The sequence below is a fragment of the Passer domesticus genome, chromosome W (genome assembly GCF_036417665.1).
Source record: "Passer domesticus isolate bPasDom1 chromosome W, bPasDom1.hap1, whole genome shotgun sequence".
Taxonomy (NCBI): domain Eukaryota; kingdom Metazoa; phylum Chordata; class Aves; order Passeriformes; family Passeridae; genus Passer; species Passer domesticus.
Genome location: NC_087511.1, coordinates 47,363,062 through 47,384,409, shown reverse-complemented (window position 1 = coordinate 47,384,409; position 21,348 = coordinate 47,363,062). Strand labels below are relative to the sequence as shown.

At 34.8% G+C, this 21,348-nt stretch overlaps 1 protein-coding gene across 1 annotated transcript in view; it reads right to left on the bottom strand.

Annotated features, from left to right (window-relative positions):
* LOC135289038 (transcription factor 4-like) overlaps positions 1-21,348 on the bottom strand; it is a 118,012-nt gene that overhangs the window by 34,164 nt on the left and 62,500 nt on the right. Inside the window, 3 exon segments of the mRNA XM_064402420.1 lie at positions 3,163-3,212; positions 4,686-4,812; positions 17,806-17,870. Coding sequence (XP_064258490.1) covers positions 3,163-3,212; positions 4,686-4,812; positions 17,806-17,870 — 242 coding nt within the window.

Sequence of the window (21,348 nt, the reverse complement as noted above, 5' to 3'; positions counted from 1 at the left end):
CCTGGGTCTAATCCCGGTTCTGATCCTAATCCTGGTTCTAATCCCGGTCCTGCTCCTAATCCCGGTTCTGATCCTAACCCTAAAGCTGGTTCTAATCCCGGTTCTGCTCCTAATCCCGGTTCTAATCCTGGTTCTGCTCCTAATCCTGGTTCTAATCCCGGTTCTGATCCTAATCCCGGTTCTAATCCCGGTTCTGATCCTAATCCTGGTTCTAATCCAGGTTCTGATCCTAATCCTGGTTCTAATCCCAGTTCTGCTCCTAATCCTGGTTCTAATCCCAGGTTCTGATCCTAATCCCGGTTCTAATCCCGGTTCTGATCCTAATCCTGGTTCTAATCCAGGTTCTAATCCTAATCCCGGTTCTAATGCCGGTCCTGATCTTAATCCCGGTTCTAATCCCGGTCCTGCTCCTAACCCTAATCCCGGTCCTAATCCTGGAACGAGGGAATCCCTCCCGAAATCAATCCTGGATTTTCCATCCAAAATTTGAGGCACAATTGATATTATAATGATATGCAAATGAGGCGGGGTCGGTATGCAAAGTGTATGCAAATGAGGCGGTGTTCAATCTCAACCCTATGCAACTAATACTGGATCAATAGTGGAATGATATGCAAATGAGGTGGTATCGATATTAGAACTATATGTAAATTAGGCTGCACCAATATCAATATGATATGCAAATGAGCTGGTATCGATACCAGAACTATATGCAAATGAGGCAGGGTTGATATGCAAAGTGTATGCAAATGAGGCGCTAATCAAGATCCATGCTGTGCGAATAAGACTGGATCAATATCAGACTGATATGCAAATGAGGTGGTATAAATATCAGAACAATATGCAAATGAAGCTGTGCCGATATCAATATGATATGCAAATGAGGTGGTATCAATATCAATGCTATATGCAAATAAAGCAGTATCGATATCAGAACTGTATGTAAATGAGGCGTTGTTAATATCAGAATGATCGGCAAATGGGGCGGGGCCGATATGCAAAGGGCATGCAAATGAGGTGATGTTCAATCTCAGTTCTATGTGAATAAGACTGGATCAATATCGGAATGATATGCAAATTAGGCTGTGCCGATATCAGAATGATATGCAAATGAGGTGGTATCGATATCAGAACTATATGCAAAGGAGGTGGGGGCTGATATGCAAATTGTATGCAAATGAGGCACTGATCAATATCCATGCTGCGTGAATAAGACTGCATCAAGATCAGACTGATATGCAAATGAGGCAGTATCAATAGCAGAACTATATGCAAATGAGGGGGCGCTGATATCAGGATTATATGCAAATGGAGCACCATCAATATCAGAACTACATGCAAATGAGACCGTGCTGATATCAATATATGCAAATGGGGCTATCAATACCAAAACTATAGGCAAATGTGATTATATCAGTAGTGTATGCAAATGAGGTTGTATCGATAGCCGAACGAGATGCAAATGTGACTGCATAAATATCAATCGCATATGCAAATGGGGCTGTATTGGTATCAGAACTCTATGCAAATGAGGCTGTATCGATACCACAACGACATTCAAATGAAGCACTATCAAGATCAGAATCGTATGCAAATGAGGCGGTACCAATACCACAATTATATGCAAATGAGGCGGTATCAATAACAATAGTATATGCAAATGAGGCAGTGTCGATATCAGAATATTAAAATTCAGCACAACATCAGAATTGTATGCAAATGAGACTATCGATACCAGAACAATATGCAAATTAGCCACTCTCAATATCAACAGTATATGCAAATGAGGCTGTATTGATATCAGAATAATATGCAAATGAGGTATAACATCTATCACAATTGTGTGCAAATGAGGCAGTATCAACACCCAAATATACGCAAATGAGGCGGGATCGATACCCAAAACACATGCAAATGAGGCTGGATCAATACCCAAACGATATGCAAATGAGGCACGATATCGATCACAAATGTATGCAAATGAGGCACTATCAACACCAGTACCATGAGGGTCTATTGATAATAGAATATGCAAATGAGGCAGGATCAATACCCAAATGATATGCAAATGAGGCACGGTGTCTATCAAAAATATATGCAAATGAGGCGGCATCAAGAGCAATGCCATAAGGTTCTATTAGTAATTGAATATGGAAATGAGGAAATATTGATACCCAAAATTTATGCAAATGAGGTGGGCTTGACACCTAAATTATATGCAAATGAGGTCTTCCATCTATCACAATCATATGCAAATGAGGCAGCATCAAGAGCAATACCGTCAGGTTCTATTGATAATAGAATATGCAAATGAGGCCACATCACTACTCAAAATTTATGCAAATGAGGCTGGATCGATACCCAAATGATATGCAAATGAGGCCGAATATCATTTTACAACAACCAAACCCAAAAATTCGAATCCAAACTCATTAAAATTCAAATTTTTCCCTCATTTCCTAAATATTCCCCCAATTCCTTCTGGGATTTTTTGGGATTTCCACCCAAAAATCCCCAAAAATCCAAAAAAATCCCAAAAACCCAAAAAATCCCAAAATTTTTCCCGTTAAAAACCCAAAAATCCCAAAAATAAAAAAAAATCCTAAAAAAACCCCCAAAAATCCCAAAAATATACTAAAAAAATCCTAAAAAAATCCTAAAAATCCCCAAAACCCCAAAACCCCCAAAATCCAAAAAACCCAAAAAAATCCCAAAAAAATCCCCAAAAATCCCCAAAGAAATCCTAAAAAAATCCAAAAAAGTCGTAAAAAATAAAAAAAATCCTAAAAAATCCCAAAAAATCCCAAAAATCCTAAAAAAATCCCAAAAAACCCCCAAAAACCCAAAAATAAAAAAACCCCAAAATCCCCAAAAAATCCCAGAAATCCTAAAAAAACCCCAAAAAATCCTAAAAAATCCCCAAAAAAATCCCCAAAAAATCCTAAAAAAAATCCCGAAAAAATCCTAAAAAAATATCCCAAAAATCCTAAAAAAAACCAAAAAAAAAATCCCCAAAAAATCCTAATAAAATCCTAAAAAATATCCTAGAAATATCCTAAAAAATCCCCCCAAAAATCCTAAAAAAAACCCAAAAAATCCTAAAAAAATTCTAAAAAAACCCCCAAAACCCCAAAAAAATCCCCAAAACGTTCGGGAACTTACGGAGGACGGCAAACCCGGCGGAACCTTCCGGACTTTTTTTGTCTGAACTTCTGGAAAAAAGGGGAAAATGGGATTTGGGGTTTTTGGTTAGAGGGGGTTTGATGGGGTTTTTAGGGGGTTTTGGGGTTTTTGGGGGGTTTTTGGGGGTTTTGGGGGGATTTTTTGGGGGTTTTTTTGGATTTTTTTTAGGATTTTTTGGGGATATTTGGGATTTATGGGATTTTTTTTAGGATTTTTGGGGTTTTTGGGATTTTGGGGATTTGGGGTTTCGGGGATTTTTTGGGGATTTTTTAGGATTTTTTGGGGGGTTTTCGCGATTTATGGGATTTTTTTTTTTTAGTATTTTTGGGGTTTTGGGATTTTTGGGGTTTTGGTTATACGGGATTTTATGGGGTTTTGTGGGATTTTGGGGTTTTTGGGATTTTTTAGGATTTTTCTAGGATTTTTAGGATTTTTTTAGGATTTTGGGGATTTGGGGTTTTTTGGGGATTTTTGGGGGATTTTTTGGGGAGTTTTTTTAGGATTTTTCTAGGATTTTTTAAGGGTTTTTTTAGGATTTTTAAAGGATTTTTTGGGATATTTTAGGATTTTTTAAGGATTTTTAAAGGATTTCTTTGGGATTTTTTGGGATTTTTTGGGATTTATTTAGGATTTTCTGGGGATTTTTTGGGGGGATTTTTTGGGGGGATTTTTTGGGATTTTTTTTAGGATTTTTGGGGGTTTTGTGGTTTCTGGGATTTTTTGGGGATTTTTTGGGGATTTTTGGGATTTATGGGATTTTCAGGATTTATGGGATTTATAGGATTTAAGGGATTTAGGGGGTTTATGGGATTTTCCGTATTTTGGGGTTTTGGGGTCGCTCACCCATGGAGGAGCCGTGCAGGGGTCTCTGGGATTTATGGGATTTATGGGATTTTTTTTTATTTTTCGGATTTATGGGATTTAGGGGGTTTATGGTTTTTATGGGATTTTGTTGGGATTTTTTTTAGGATTTTTTGGAGTTATGGGATTTAGGGGATTTAGGGGATTTATGGTATTTTCAGGATTTATGGGATTTATAGGATTTAAGGGATTTAGGGGGTTTATGGGATTTAAGGGATTTATGGGATTTAAGGGATTTATTGGGATTTAGGGGATTTAGGTGATTTTTGGGATTTTGGGGTTGCTCCCCCCATGGAGGAGCCGTGCAGGGGTCTATGGGATTTATGGGATTTATGGGATTTATGGGATTTATGGTTTTTATGGGATTTATGGGATTTAAGGGATTTATGGGATTTATGGTTTTTATGGGATTTATGGGATTTATGGGATTTTCAGGATTTAAGGGATTTATGGGATTTGGGGTTTTTGGGGTCGCTCACCCATGGAGGAGCCGTGCAGGGGTCTCTGGGATTTATGGGATTTTCGGGATTTAAGGGATTTGGGGTTTTGGGGTCGCTCACCCATGGAGGAGCCGTGCAGGGGTCTCTGGGATTTATGGGATTTTCGGGATTTAAGGGATTTGGGGTTTTGGGGTCGCTCACCCATGGAGGAGCCGTGCAGGGGTCTCCGGCGCGCGCTGCCCCCGTACTGGTAGAACTGGGAGCCCGGCTTGCTGGGGGACAGCGCCCCGGGCGTGGCCAGCTCCATGTCCCCTCCCAGCAGGCTCTGCTGCACACGGAACACGCGGCTCTGGCATCCCACCCCGATCCCGATCCCGATCCCAATCCCAAACCTGACCCTGATACCGATCCCAATCCCAACCCCGATCCCAACCCTGATCCCAACCCCGATCCTGATCCCAATCCCGATCCCAATCCCAATCCCGATCCCGATCCCAATTCCAATCCCAATTGCGATCCCAACCCTGATCCTGATCCAATCCCAACCCCAACCCCAATCCAAATCCCAATTCTGATCCCAATCCTGACCCCGATCCCAATCCCAACTCCAATCCCAGTCCTGATCCAGATCCCAATCCCAACCCCAATCCCAATCCTGATCCCGACCCCAATCCCAATCCCAACCCCAATCCCATCCCTGATCCCAACCCCAATCCTGATCCTGATTCTGATTCCAACTCCAATCCTGATCCCAATCCTGATCCCAATCCCAACCCCAATCCCAGTCCTAATCCCAACTCCAACCCCAATCTTGATCCAAATCCTGACCCCAATCCCAATCCTGATCCCGACCCCAATCCCAATCCTGATCCCAATCCCAACCCCAATCCCAGTCCTAATCCCAACTCCAACCGCAATCCTGATCCAAATCCTGACCCCAATCCCAATCCTGATCCCGACCCCAATCCCAATCCTGATCCCGACCCCAATCCCAATCCCAATCCCGATCCTGATCCTGATCCCAGCTCCAGTCCCAATTCTGACCGTGATCCCAATCCCAACCCCAATCCCATTCCTGATCCCAATCCCGATCTTGATCCCAATCCCAATCCTGACCCTGATCCCAGCTCCAATCCCAATTCTGACCCTGATCCCAATCCCAATCCCAATCCTGATCCCAATCCCAACCCCAATCCCGATCCCAATCCTGATCCCAATCCCAACCCCAATCCTGACCCCAATCCCAATCCTGATCCCAATCCCAACCCCGATCCCGATCCTGATCCCAATCCTGATTCCAATCCCAACCCCAATCCCAATGCTGACCCTGATCCCAATCCCGACCCCAATCCCGACCCTGATCCCAACCCCAATCCCAGTCCCGATCTTGATCCCAATCCCAATCCTGACCCTGATCCCAGCTCCAATGCATTCATTAATAAATCATGGATTAATGACAGAGCACTATATAGAATGCATTAAATACAGTGTATGGTGTTTGCAACGCATTAAATATAATAAAGTCCATGTAATGTATTCAATATCGAATGTATTCAATATCTATAATGGATTCAATGTGATGCGGAAGGAACCCTAATTAGTGTGGAAGGAGCCCTAATTCATGGATTCTATATATAGCGTATTCAATATGTAATGGATCCAACATAGGATATATCAATATATAATATATTCAATGGGAAATGTACTCAATATGTCATATTTGCAATGTTTAATACAGTCGTTATATAATGTATTGAATATATAATATATTAAATATATAATGTATTCAATATAGAATGCATTTAATATATAGCGTAGTCAATATATAATATATTCAATATGTAATACATTCAATATATACTGTGCTCAATATGTAAAGTATTCAATATATAATATATTCAATATGTAATGTATTCAATATATAATATATTAAATAGATAACGTATTCAGTTATAATATATTCAATGTATGATGTGTTCGATGTATAATGTATTCAATATCTAATATATCAATAAATTCAATATGAAATGTATTCAATACATCATATCTTCAATATTTTATATATTCAATATATAATGTACTCAATATTCAATATGCTCAACACATAATGTGTTATGTTCAATATATAATGTATTCTATATGTATTGCGTTCAATACATAATGTATTCAATTATAATATATCCAATGTATAATGTATTCAATAAATAATATATTCAATTATAATGTATGCAATGTGTAATGTATTCAATATCTAATGTCTTCTATATATAATACATTCAATGTAATATGTATTCAATATATAATATATTCAATATATAGTATACTCAATATATAACGTATTCAATTATAATATATTCAATGTATAATGTATTCAATACATAATGTATTCAATTATAATGTATTCAACACCTAATGTATTGAATATATAATATATTCAATCTATAACGTATTCAATTATAATATATTCAATACATAATGTGTTTGATATGTAATGTATTCAATATCTCATGTAGTCAATATGTAATATTATATTCAGTATAGAATGTATTCGATATGTAATATATCAATATGGAATGTATTCGATATATAATTATTAAATATATATTTAATATATACTGTATTCCATATATAAGATATTCAATATATACTGTATTCAATATATAAGATATTCAATTATAATATATTCAATATATAAGATATTCGATTATAATATATTCAATATGAAGTGTTCAATATCCAATGTATTCAATATACCATATATTCAATATGTAATATATCAATATGGAATGTATTCAATATGAAATGTGTGCAATATGTAATGTATTAAATATAAAATGTATTCAATATACAATATATTCAATATATAATGTATTCAACACAATGCTTTAAATATATAATACATTGAATAGAATGTATTCAATTATAATGTATTCAAGATGTAATATATTCAGTATATAACGTATTCAATAGTAATATATTCAATACATAATGTGTTTGATATCTAATGTATTCAATATCTAATGTATTCAATATGTAATATTATATTCAGTATAGAATGTATTCGATATGTAATATATCAATGTAGAATGTATTCGATATATAATGTATTAAAAATATAATATATTTAATATATACTGTATTAATATATAAGATAATATATAATATGCTCAATATGTAATGTATTCCATATCTTATGTATTCCATATCTTATGTATTCAATTATAATGTATTCAATATAGAACGTATTCAATTAAAATATATTCAATACATAATGTGTTCCATATCTAATGTATTCAATATGTAATATATCAATATAGAATGTATTAAAAATATAATATATTTAATATATACTGTATTCAATATATAAGATATTCAATATATAATGTGCTCATTATGTAATGTATTCAATATCTAATGTATTCAATAAATATATTCAATCATAATATATTCAATATATAACATAATCAATTATAATATATTCAAAGCATAATGTGTTCGATATATAATGTATTCAATATATAATATATTCAATATGTAATATATCAATAGAGAATGCATTCAATATACAATATATTCAATATAGAATGTATTCAACACAATGCATTAAATATATAATATATTGAATGGAATGTATTCAATTATAATGTATTCAAGATATAATATATTCAGTATATAATGTATTCAATTATAATATATTCAATACATAATGTGTTCCATATCTAATGTATTCAATATGTAATATATCAATATGGAATGTATTCAATATAGAATGTATTCAATATAGAATGTATTCAATATATATTTAATATACACTGTATTCAATATATAAGATATTCAATATATAATGTGCTCATTGTGTAATGTATTCAATATCTTATGAATTCAATATATTATGTGTTCAATATGTAATGAATTTAATATATAATGAATTAAATATATAATGTATTCCATATAAAAATCATTCAACACAATGCTTTAAATATATAATATAATGAACAGAATGTATTCAATTATAATGTATTCCAGATATAATATATTCAATATATAATGTATGCAATTATAATATATTCAATATAGAGCGTATTCAACATGTAATATATCAATATATAATGTATTCAATATATAATGTGTGCAATATGTAATGTATTCAATATAGAATGTATTAAATATACAATATATTCAATATATAATGTATTCAACACAATGCATTAAATATGTAATATATTGAATGGAATGTATTCAATTATAATGTAGTCAAGATGTAATATATTCAGTATATAACGTATTCAATTATAATGTATTCAATACATAATGTGTTCAATATGTAATATATCGATATATAATGTATTCAATATATAATGTGTTCAATATGTAATATATCAATATCTAATGTATTCAATACATTAAGTGTTCAATATCTAATGGATTCAATAGATAATATATTCAATATATAATGGATTCAACACAATGCATTAAATATATAATATATTGAATGGAATGTATTCAATTATAATGTAGTCAAGATGTAATATATTCAATATATAACGTATTCAATTATAATGTATTCAATACATAATGTGTTCAATATGTAATATATCGATATATAATGTATTCAATATATAATGTGTTCAATATGTAATATATCAATATCTAATATATTGAATACATTATGTGTTCGATATGTAATGTATTCAATATCTAATGTATTCAAGGTGTTATACATCAATATGGAATGTATTCAATATCTCATGTATTCAATTATAATGTATTCAAGGTATAATATATTCAATATCTAATGTATCAATTATGTAATGTATTCATGATATAAGAGATATCAATATATACTATATCAATATGTAATGTATCAATATACAATCTATTCGATATAATGCATCAAACACACGGTGTGTGAAACAGAATGCCTCGTGTGTGTAATGCACTATACATGTGTAAATTCCAGACAATGTGTTCAATATCCATCATGCATTCCATGCGCAAGGCATGGAATATCGTGTGTTATTGCACAGAGCGCTCCGTAGGTGTAACACCGACAGCGTGCACTGAGTATCTGCACTGTGTTCAATGTACCCTACAGACTAATAGTGCCCTAAATACGGTGTGTGTACAGATATATCATATATAGTATAATATAGAATAAATGGATTAGATACAGTGTAAAATACATCATGCATTCCATGAACAAGGCATGTCGTGTGTTATTGCACAGAGCGCTCCGTAGGTGTAACACCGACAGCGTGCACTGAGTATCTGCAATGTGTTCAATGTACCCTAGAGACTAATAGTGCCCTAAATACGGTGTGTACAGATATCATATATAGTATAATATAGAATAAATGGATTAGATACAGTGTAAAATACATCATGCATTCCATGCGCAAGGCATGTCGTGTGTTATTGCACAGAGCGCTCCGTAGGTGTAACACCGACAGCGTGCACTGAGTATCTGCAATGTGTTCAATGTACCCTAGAGACTAATAGTGCCCTAAATACGGTGTGTGTACAGATATATCATATATAGTATAATATAGAATAAATGGATTAGATACAGTGTAAAATACATCATGCATTCCATGAACAAGGCATGTCGTGTGTTATTGCACAGAGCGCTCCGTAGGTGTAACACCGACAGCGTGCACTGAGTATCTGCAATGTGTTCAATGTACCCTAGAGACTAATAGTGCCCTAAATACGGTGTGTACAGATATCATATATAGTATAATATAGAATAAATGGATTAGATACAGTGTAAAATACATCATGCATTCCATGAACAAGGCATGGCATGTCGTGTGTTATTGCACAGAGCGCTCCGTAGGTGTAACACCGACAGCGTGCACTGAGTATCTGCAATGTGTTCAATGTACCCTAGAGACTAATAGTGCCCTAAATACGGTGTGTACAGATATCATATATAGTATAATATAGAATAAATGGATTAGATACAGTGTAAAATACATCATGCATTCCATGCACATGGCATGTCATGTGTTATTGCACAGAGCGCTCCGTAGGTGTAACACCGACAGCGTGCACTGAGTATCTGCAATGTGTTCAATGTACCCTAGAGACTAATAGTGCCCTAAATACGGTGTGTACAGATATCATATATAGTATAATATAGAATAAATGGATTAGATACAGTGTAAAATATATAATACATTATATATAATATACAATATATAATACATAATATACAATATATAATATATAATATATAATATGAAATACGTTGTATACTAAATAAATTATATCATATGAAATATGATAAATATAAAATATATAATATAAAATACATCTAATACATATATTATACAATACATATAGAACACCATGTATTATATATTATGTAATATGTATAATATTTATATTATATTATATTATATTATACTATATCATACTATATTATATTATATTATATTATACTATATTACATTACATTATATTACATTATATTATATTATATATGAATTAAATATTACACATTATATATTGCATATTATATATTACATATTAAATATAATTGCATATTATATATTAAATATCAAATATCTCATATAAGATATTAGATATATTACATATTATATATTGCATATTATATGTTACATATTATATATCACATATAATTGGATATTATATATATGAAATTGGATATTATATATTATATATTAGATATTACATATTACATGTTGTATATTGTATATTATGAATTATATAATAAATGTTATATATATATATTATATTACATATTACATATTAATTATAGAATATATATTAAACACAGTGTATTATATCCAATATATAAATATATAATGCCCCGTATAAATAATGCATTTTTATATGTAAATCTATACGATACATTCAACATTTACAATGCACTGAATAATGCATTACTCATATATAACATATTTATATTTAATGCATCCTATAGGCCTAAAATCTATATAATATCTGCCATGGATTGTATCTATTAATAGATTATATATAATATAATCTATATATAAAGTCTATATATAATCTATATATAATCTATATAATTGATTGAATTGAATGGAAAAATATTGAATGGAAAAATATATTCAATATCTATAATATATTCAATTTATTGTATATAGATTGTATAAAATATCCTGTATTGATCAATAATTGGTGTAAAATCTATAGATTATATTCAATATCTATAATATATTCAATTTATTGTATATGGAATGTGTTCAATATCCTGCATTGATCCCTAATTGGTGTAAAATCTATAGAATAAATTCAATATCTATAATATATTCAATTTATTGTATACAGAATGTGTTCAGTATCCTGTATTGATCCATAATCCATTCTATAGGTGTAAAATATATTAAATATCTATAATATATTCAATTTATTATATGTGGAATGTGTTAAACATCCTGTATTGATCCCTAATTGGTGCAAAACCTATAGAATAAATTCAATATCTATAATATATTCAATTTATTGTATATGGAATGTGTTCAATATCCTGTATTGCTCCATAATCCATTCTATAGGTGTAAAACCTATAGAATAAATTTAGTATCTATAATATATTATTGATCTATAAATGAATTACCGATCAATAAATGAATTATCGATCTATAAATCAATTATCGATCTACAAATGAATTATCGATCTATAGGTGAATTATCAATCTATAAATGAATTATTGATCAATAAATGAATTATCGCTCTACAAATGAATTATCGATCTATAACTGAATTATCGATCTGCAAATGAATCATCAATCTATAGGTGAATTATCGATCTACAAATGAATGATCAATCTATAAATGAATTATCAATCCATAAATGAATTACTGATCAATAAATGAATTATCAATCCATAAATGAATCATTGATCTATAGGTGAATTATCGATCTGCAAATGAATCATCGATCTATAGGTGAATTATCGATCTACAAATGATTTATCGCTCTACAAATGAATTATCAATCTATAAATGAATTATCAATCCATAAATGAATCATCGATCTATAGGTGAATTATCGATCTGCAAATGAATTATCGCTCTACAAATGAATTATCGATGCATAAATGAACTATCGATCCCTAAATCAATTATCGATCCGCCCGTGCTTTATCTCCCGGCGCGGGTCTCGAACCCGCGGCCTCCCCCGCACCCCCCGCTCGCTAATCAGCGGCGCAATTAGCGCAGCCCTAATCGAAATTCTAATCACCGCCGCGCGCTCGGCGCTGCTTCGCCGCCGCCTCATTCATATGCAAATGAGCTGCTAAATAGGCCAATTACGGCCGGGCCCCCCCGGCTCGCGTTTAACCCGCTCGGCGCCGGCTCGGAGTTGGGATGAGCAGGAGAGATCGGGGAGTTGTTTGTCTGTCCGTGCATTCATTAATTAATCTGGCTGTTTATTAATTAATCTGACCGTTCATTCATTAATTAATCTGTTTATTAATTAATTTATCTGGCTGGTCCCGATTCAAGGGGGGTGAAATGGTTTGCAGGGGAAAATCGCTCGGTGTTCGTAGGGGATGGTCGCCCATCATGGGGATAAAAATCCCCTCTGCATCCTGACAAAATTCCCTCTTCATCCTCACAAAAATCCCCTTTCCATTCTGACAAAGTTTTGTCTTTATCCTCACAAAAATTCCCTCTCCATCGTCATAAAATTCCCTCTCTATCCTCACAAAAATCCCATCTACATCCTGACAAAAATTCCCTTTCCATCCTCACAAAATTCCCTCTCTATCGTCCCAAAATTCCCTCATCATCCTCACGAAATCCATTTTCCATCCTCATAAAATTCGCTCTCTATCGTCACAAAATTTCCTCTTCATCCTCACGAAGTTTTGGCTTCCTACTCCCAAAAATCCCCTTTCCATCCTGACAAAAATTCCCTTTCCATCCTGATGAAATTCCCTCTTCAGCACCACAAAGTTTCGTCTTTATCCTCACAAAAATCCCGTCTATATCCTCATAACATTCCCTCTTCAGCGTTGTAAAATTCCCTCTGCGTCCTCACAAAATTCCCCCTCTATCGTCCCAAAAATCCCCTCTTCATCCTCATGAGATTCCCTCTCTATCGTGCCAAAATTCCCTCTTCGTCCTCACAGAAATTCCTTCTTCATCGTCACAAAAATTCCCTCTTCATCCTCACAAAATTCCCTCTTCGTTCCCACAAAATCCCGTCTGCATCCTGACAAAGTTTTGTCTCTCTCGTCACAAAATTCCCTCTTCATCCTCACAAAATTCCTTCCTCATCCTCACAGAAATCCCGTCTGCATCCTCACAAAAATTCTCTCTCCATCATCACAAAATTCCCTCCGTATCCTTACGAAAATTCCATCTACATCCTCCCAAAAAGCCCCTCTTCATCCTCACAAAATTCTCTCTGCATCCTCATAAAATTCCCTCTCCATCATCACAGAAATTCCCTCCTCATGGTCACAAAAATCCCCCCTACATCCTCCCAAAAATTCCCTCATCATCCTCACAGAAATTCTGTCTGCATCCTCACAAAGTTTCGTCTTCAACCTCCCAAAAATCCCCTCTTCGTCCTCACAAAAATTCCTTCTTCATCGTCACGAAATTCCCTCTCAATCCTCATAAAAATTTTCTTTTCATCATCACAAAAATTCCCTCTTCATCATCCCACAAATTCCCTCTCCATCCTCACAAAGTTTTGTCTCTATCCTCACAAAAATCCCGTCTGCATCCTCATAAAATTCCCTCTCTATCGTGCCAAAATTCCCTCTCCATATTCCCAAAAATTCCCTCTTCATCCCCACGAAAATTCCCTCTCCATACTCCCACAAATCCCGTCTGCATCCTGACAAAATTCCCTCCTCACCATCAGAAAATTCCCTCTCCATCCTCACAAAATTCCTTTTCCATCGTCACAAAATCCCGTCTGCATCCTCACAAAAATCCTGTCTACATCCTGATAAAATTCCCTCTTCGTCCTCACAAAACTGCCTCTGCATCCTCAAAAAATTCCCCCTTCATCATCCCAAAAATCCCGTCTGCATCCTCATAAAATTCCCTCTCCATCGTCACAAAATTCCTTCCTCATCCTCACAAAATTCCCTCTTCATCTTGACAGAAACTCCCTCTCCACCGTCCCAAAAATCCCCTTTCCATCCTCACAAAATCCCCCTCTATCATCCCAAAATTCCTTCTTCATCATCACAGAATTCCCTCTTCATCCTCACAAAGTTTCGTCTCCATCCTCACAAAATTCCCTCTCCATATTCCCAAAAATCCCCTCTTCATCCTCACAAAAATCCCAAATATTCACCCAAAATCCCCAAAAATCCTCCCAAAACTCCTCCCCTGCTACTCCCCCATATTTAAATTTTTGGGGATAAAATCCAACAGAAAAAATTCCCAAAAATCCTCCCAAAAATTCCCAAAAATCCCCCCAAAAATCCCCCAAAATCCTCCCAAAAATCCAAAAAAATCCACCCCAAAAAATCCCAAAAATCCTCCCAAAAATCCCCAAAAATTCCCAAAAATCCAAAAAAATCCCCAAAAATCCTCCCAAAAATTCCCCAAAATCCTCCCAAAAATCCACCCGAAAATTCCCGATAATCCTCCTAAAAATTCCCAAAAATCCTCCCGAAAATCCTCCCAAAAATTCCGAAAAAATTCCCAAAAATCCCCCAAAATCCGTCCCTAAAATTCCCAAAAATTCTCCTTAAAATCCTCCCCAAAATTCCAAAAAATTCCCAAAAATCCTCCCAAAAATCCCAAATTTCCTCCCAAAAAATTCCCCAAAATTCCCAAAAATCCTCCCAAAATTGGAAATTTTAGGATCAGGAATTTTAGGATCGGGAATTTTCGGATTGGGAATTTTGGGATTTTGTGGGATGAGGAAGAGGCCGCAGCTCCAGGGAATATCCGGAATATTTTTTGGGAAAAAACCCCGAATTTTTGGGAATATTCTGCGAATTTCCTAAAATTTTTAAGTGAAAAAATTTTGGGATTTCAGCCGGAATTAACATCCCGAAAAATCAAACGGATTTTCGGGAATTTCCCCTAAATAAATATTGGGATTTTTGGGAAATAAACGGAATTTTGGGAATTTTTTTGGGATCATTTTCCAAGGAAAAAAAGGAAAAAAAAATTCCACGTACCCCACGGAGCTTTGGCTTCCTCATCCCGACTTTTTCCTCTGGAAAAAGCTACGGGAAAAGACAAAAAAAAATTCCCAAAATTCCGATTATTACGCGAGAATTGAAAGTTTTTATGGAATTCTGGAAATGAGGAAAAATCGGGATAAAACCGGGAAAATTTGTCCCAAATTTTCCATTTTTTTGTGGCTTTTTTTCCACCTCAATCCCAATTTTTTTCCACCTCAATCCCAAATTTTTTTCCACCTTGATCCCAATTTTTTTCCCAAATTTTTTCCTCCTCAATCCCAATTTTTTTCCACCTCGATCCCAATTTTGGGAATTTTAGGATTGGGAATTTTGGGATTGGGAATTTTAGGATTGGGAATTTTGGGATTTTGTGGCCTGAGGACGAGGCCGCGGCTCCGGGGATGTCGGGAATATTTTGGGGGGGAAAAAAATGGGAATTTTCTGGAATTTCTCTGAGGATTTTAAAGGTTTAAGGGGAAAAATGTTGGGAAATTTTGGGGATTTGGGGTTTTCCGGAGGTTTTTTGGGAAGAGGAGGAAGAGGAGGAAGAGGAAGGGGAAAGGAAAATGGAAAATGGAAAAAGAAAAAGGAAAATGGAAAGGAAAAGGAAAAGGGGAAAGGGAAAAAATAAAAAGGGAAAAGGAGAAAAGGGGAAAAAGGGGAAAAGGAAAAGGAAAAAGGTAAAAAAGAAAAGGAAAATAAGGAAAAGGGAAAGGAAAAAGGAACAGAAGGAAAAGGAAAAGGGGAAATGAGAAAGAAAACGAGAAGGAAAAGGGAAAAGGAAAAAGAAAAGGAAAAAAGGAAAAGGAAAAAACAAAAAAAGGAAAAGGAAAAAGGAAAGGGAAAAGGGGAAAAGGAAAAGGGGAAGAAAAGGAAAAGAGGAAAAAGGAGTGAAGGAAAAGGAAAAGGGAAAGGGGAAAAGGAGAAGGAAAAGGAAAAAATAAAAAGGAGAAAGGGAAAAGGAGAAAAGGAAAAAAGGGGGAAATGAAAAGGGAAAGGGAAAAAGGAAAATGAGAAAGAAAATGAGAAGGAAAAGGAAAAAGGAAAAAAGGGAAAGGAAAAGGAAAAGGAGAAAAGGAAAATGGAACAGAAGGGAAAGGAAAAGTAGAAGGAAAATGGAAAAGGAAAGGGAAAGGGAAATGAAAGGAAAAGGGGAAAAGGAAAAAACGAAAAGGAAAAGGGGAAGGAAAAGAGGAAAAGAAAAAAGGAAAACAGAAGGAAAAGGAAAAAGGAAAATGAGAAGGAAAAGGGAAAGGGGACAAGGAAAATGGGAAAAGGAGAAGGGAAAGGGGAAAAGGAAAAAGGGAAGAGGAAGGAAAGGGAATCCCCAGCTGAGCCAGGACTCCTCTGCCCTGGGATAACGGGATTGGAGCTCTCCTTTCCCAGAATTCCCAGAATTCCCGAGCTGGGAACGGCCTCCTCTTCCTCAGAGCGGGATTCCCACGGGAAATCTGGGAATGTTTCTATTCCCACCCGGAATTCCCAACGTTCCCAGCCCTTCCCACATTCCCAAATCCAACTTTTCCCGTTGTTTTTCCCATGGAAAATCGGTCGCTTCCCAACCTGGAAATTCCCATTTTGCTTCCCAAGATGGAAATTCCCGACACAGGTTCTGCCGCCAATTAATTTAATTTAATTTAAATTTAAATTCTAATTTTAATTTTAATTCTAATTTTAATTTTTAATTTTATTTTTAATTTTATTTTTATTTTTTTTCTTAATTTTTATTTTTAATTCTAATTTTAAATTTTAATTCTAATTCTAATTTCAAATCTAATTTTAATTTTACTTTTAAATTTAATTTTACTTTTAAATTTTATTTTTACTTTTAATTTTACTTTTACTTTTAATTTTAAATTTTAACTCTAATTTTAATTTCCATTTTAATTTTTAATTTTGATTTTTAATTTTAATTTTTAATTCTAATTTAAATTTTATTTTTAATTTTAATTCTAATTCTAATTTTATTCCAGCTCTCCTCCATCAACCTGCCCTTCACTTCCATCCAAATCCAACCCCCAAACAACAAAAAAAATGGATAAAAAATGAAATTTCCACATCCATCCTTATTTTTTTGACTCGAGCTCAAATTTTCACCAAATTTGGAACAAAAAATTCCTGACAGGAAACCTCAGAATTCCAAATTTTTGGGGTTTTTTTCACTCACCTGGTGGCAGCCCTGGAGGTTGGAATCCCGCCCGTAGGACGAGTACGAGCCTCGTTCTGATTTACCTGGAAAAGGAGGGAAAAATTCCATGAATCCGGAATTTTTCACTAAGCCCGGTTTAACCCTGCCCCGCGTTGATGGCGACGATTCCAAACCTGGGATTAAAAAATTGGAATTTTCCTCGTCCCGCCCTGAGAACTCAGCAATTTTCCCCCATTTTTCACCCCAAAATTTTGGGATGGAAGAGGAAAAAATTCCATGAATCCAGAATTTTGTGTTAAACCCGGCTTAACCCCGCCCCACGTTGATGGCGACGATTCCAAACCTGGGATTAAAAATGGGAATTTTGGACAAAAATTCCCAAATAAAAATTGGACAAAAAATCCCAAATTAAGAGGGGATCTCCCTCCAAAAATTCCAAATTTTTTGGGGATTAAATCAATTTTTCTCCACCTCCCTGGGTGTGGATTTTTTCCCACTTTGAGCCACGAGAACTTCAGAGCTGCTCCCAAAATCCAACTTTTTCCCATTCCCATTTTTTTTTCCTATTTTTTTTCCCATCCCATTTTTCCCCCCGGAATTTTTCCCATCCCATTTTTTTCCCTTTTTTTTCTCTTTTTTCCCCCCATTTTTTCGCCTTTTTTCCCATTTTTCCCATTTTTCCCCCATTTTTTCCCCATTTTTTCCCCTTTTTTTTCCATTTTTTCCCCATTTTTTCCCATTTTCCCACCCCATTTTTCCCATTTTTTCCCCATTTTTTCCCCTTTTTTTTCCATTTTTTCCCCATTTTTTCCCATTTTTCCCACCCCATTTTCCCATTTTTTCCCCATTTTTTCCCTTTTTTCCCTTTTTTTCCATGTTTTTCCCATTTTTTCCCCATTTTTCCCCCATTTTTTCCCATTTGTCCCCAGTTTTTTCCCATTTTTTTCCCATCCCATTTTTCCCCATTTTTTCCCCATTTTTTCCCCATTTTTCCCCCATTTTTTCCCATTTGTCCCCAGTTTTTTCCCATTTTTTTCCCATCCCATTTTTCCCCATTTTTTCCCCATTTTTTCCCATTTTTCCCCCATTTTTCCCCATTTTTTCCCTTTTTTTTTTTTCCCATTTTTTCCCCATTTTATCCCCATTTTCCCCCATTTTTTCCCCCATTTTTCCCATTCCATTCTTCCCATTTTTTTTCCCATTTTTCCCACCCCAAAACTCAGGAAAAACCCAGAAAATTCCCACCCTGACACCAAAATTAGCAATCAGCACGTCCCAAACCCAACAAAAAAAGCAGAAAAATAAAAATAAAATCCCCCAAGAACTTCGGGAATCTCTTTTCTCATCGCCTCAATTTCAGGTTTGATAAAATATTTCTCCTGCTCCAAAAATCAACCCCAGCGAGATTACAACGTGGCAGGGATTTTTTTCCCTTTTTTCCCCCATTTTTTTCCTCAGTTTTTCCCCTTTTTTTCCCCATTTTTCCCCATTTTTTTCCCATTTTTTCCCCATTTTTCCCCATTTTTCCCCATTTTTTTCCCTTTTTTTCCCCATTTTTTCCCCATTTTTCCCACCCCATTTTCCCCGATTTTTTTCCCATCCCATTTTTCCCATCCCATTTTTTTCCCCATATTTTTTCCCATTTTTCCATCCCATTTTTCCAACCCCATTTTTCCCATTTTTTTCCCATCCCATTTTTCCCGATTTTTCCATCCCATTTTTCCCCCCTGGATTTTTCCCATCCCATTTTTCCCATCCCATTTTTCTCCGCAGCCAGCAGGAGATCGGGGTTTGATTTTGGGGTTGGAGGGGTTTTTAGGGTTGTGCTGCTGCTTCCCATCTGATTTTTCCCATCTGATTTTTCCCATCCCATTTTTTCCCCCATTTTTTTCCCATTTTTCCACATTTTTTTCCCATTTTTTCCCATTTTTTCCCATTTTTCCCATCCCATTTTTTTTCCATTTTTCCCATCCCATTTTTCCCCCCTGGATTTTTCCCATCCCATTTTTTCCATCCCATTTTTTTTCCCATCTCATTTTTTTTTGCCATTTTTCCCCCCTGGATTTTTCCCATCCCATTTTCCCCATTTTCCCCATCCCATTTTCCCCATTTTTTTCCCATTTTTCCCCACTTTTTTTCCCATTTTTTCCTTCCCATTTTTCCCATTCCATATTTCCCCATTTTTCCCCATTTTTCCCATCCCATTTTTCCCACCCCATTTTTCCCCATTTTTTCCCCATTCCCCATTCCCCATTCCCCCATTTTTTCCCCATTCCCCATTCCCCATTTCCCATTCCCCATTTCCCCATTTTTCCCCATTTTTTCCCCATTTTTCCCCATTCCCCATTTCCCCATTCCCCATTCCCCATTCCCCATTCCCCATTTCCCCATTCCCCATTCCCCATTTTTCCCCATTCCCCATTCCCCATTCCCCATTTCCCCCCCATTTTTTCCCCATTCCCCATTTCCCCATTTCCCCATTCCCCATTTTTCCCCATTCCCCATTTATTCCCCATTTATTCCCCATTTTTCCCCATTCCCCATTCCCCATTTTTCCCCATTCCCCATTCCCCATTCCCCATCCCCAATTCCCCATTTTTCCCCATTTCCCCCATTTCCCCCATTTCCCCCATTTTTCCCCATTCCCCAATCCATTAACCACTCCGTGCCCTCCCGCGCTGCGGCAGCCGCTGCGGGTTTTTCTTGGCTCGGCGACAGCGGCGCCGCTGCCAAACCCCGCGGCCACAACTCCCAAAAAGCAAAAGGAAAGAGCTCAAAACAACAAAAACCCTGCTCCGAAGAAAGGATTTTTTAAAATATTCATCTGTTAATTATTTCTAGTTTTTTAATCATTTTGGAAATCATTTTTTTAATGTTTATATGTTAAAAATATTTTAAAAAAATTCATTTTTTGTGGTGTTTTATTTAATTTTTTAATGGAGGAGTCGGAGAAATTAACGAGCTCGTCCTTGATTGATTTCCCTTTGGGATTTTCTGTGAATTCCCAAATTTCCCCCTAATTTTATATTAAAACTTTAATTTTTAATGTTAATACTAATATTAAATCTATTTAATATATTTAATATTAATATTAAAATATTAATATTAAACGTATTGCATATATTAAATATCTTTAATATTACTATTTAAATATTAATATTAAGTATATTTAATATATTTAATATTAATATTTAAATAGTAATATGAAAGATATTTAATATATTTAATATTAATATTTAAATAGTAATATTAAAGATATTTAATAGATTGAATTATTTAAATATTTAAATTATTTATTTTTTTGGGTTGGATGGAGGGGAAATTGGGTCAGGAATTAATTGGGATTTTAGCAGGTGGAATTATGATTTTATTCCTGGATTTTTATTATTTTTATTTTTTTAGGATTTGAGGGTTGTCTGATGGGAAAAGAGCCCGATGTGCTCCCCTTGAAGGGTTAATTCAATTAGAAAATAAATGACAAAATAAGTGACAAAATAAATGACAAAATAAATGACAAAAAAATGACAAAAAAAAGACAAAAAATAACAAAAAAATGACAAA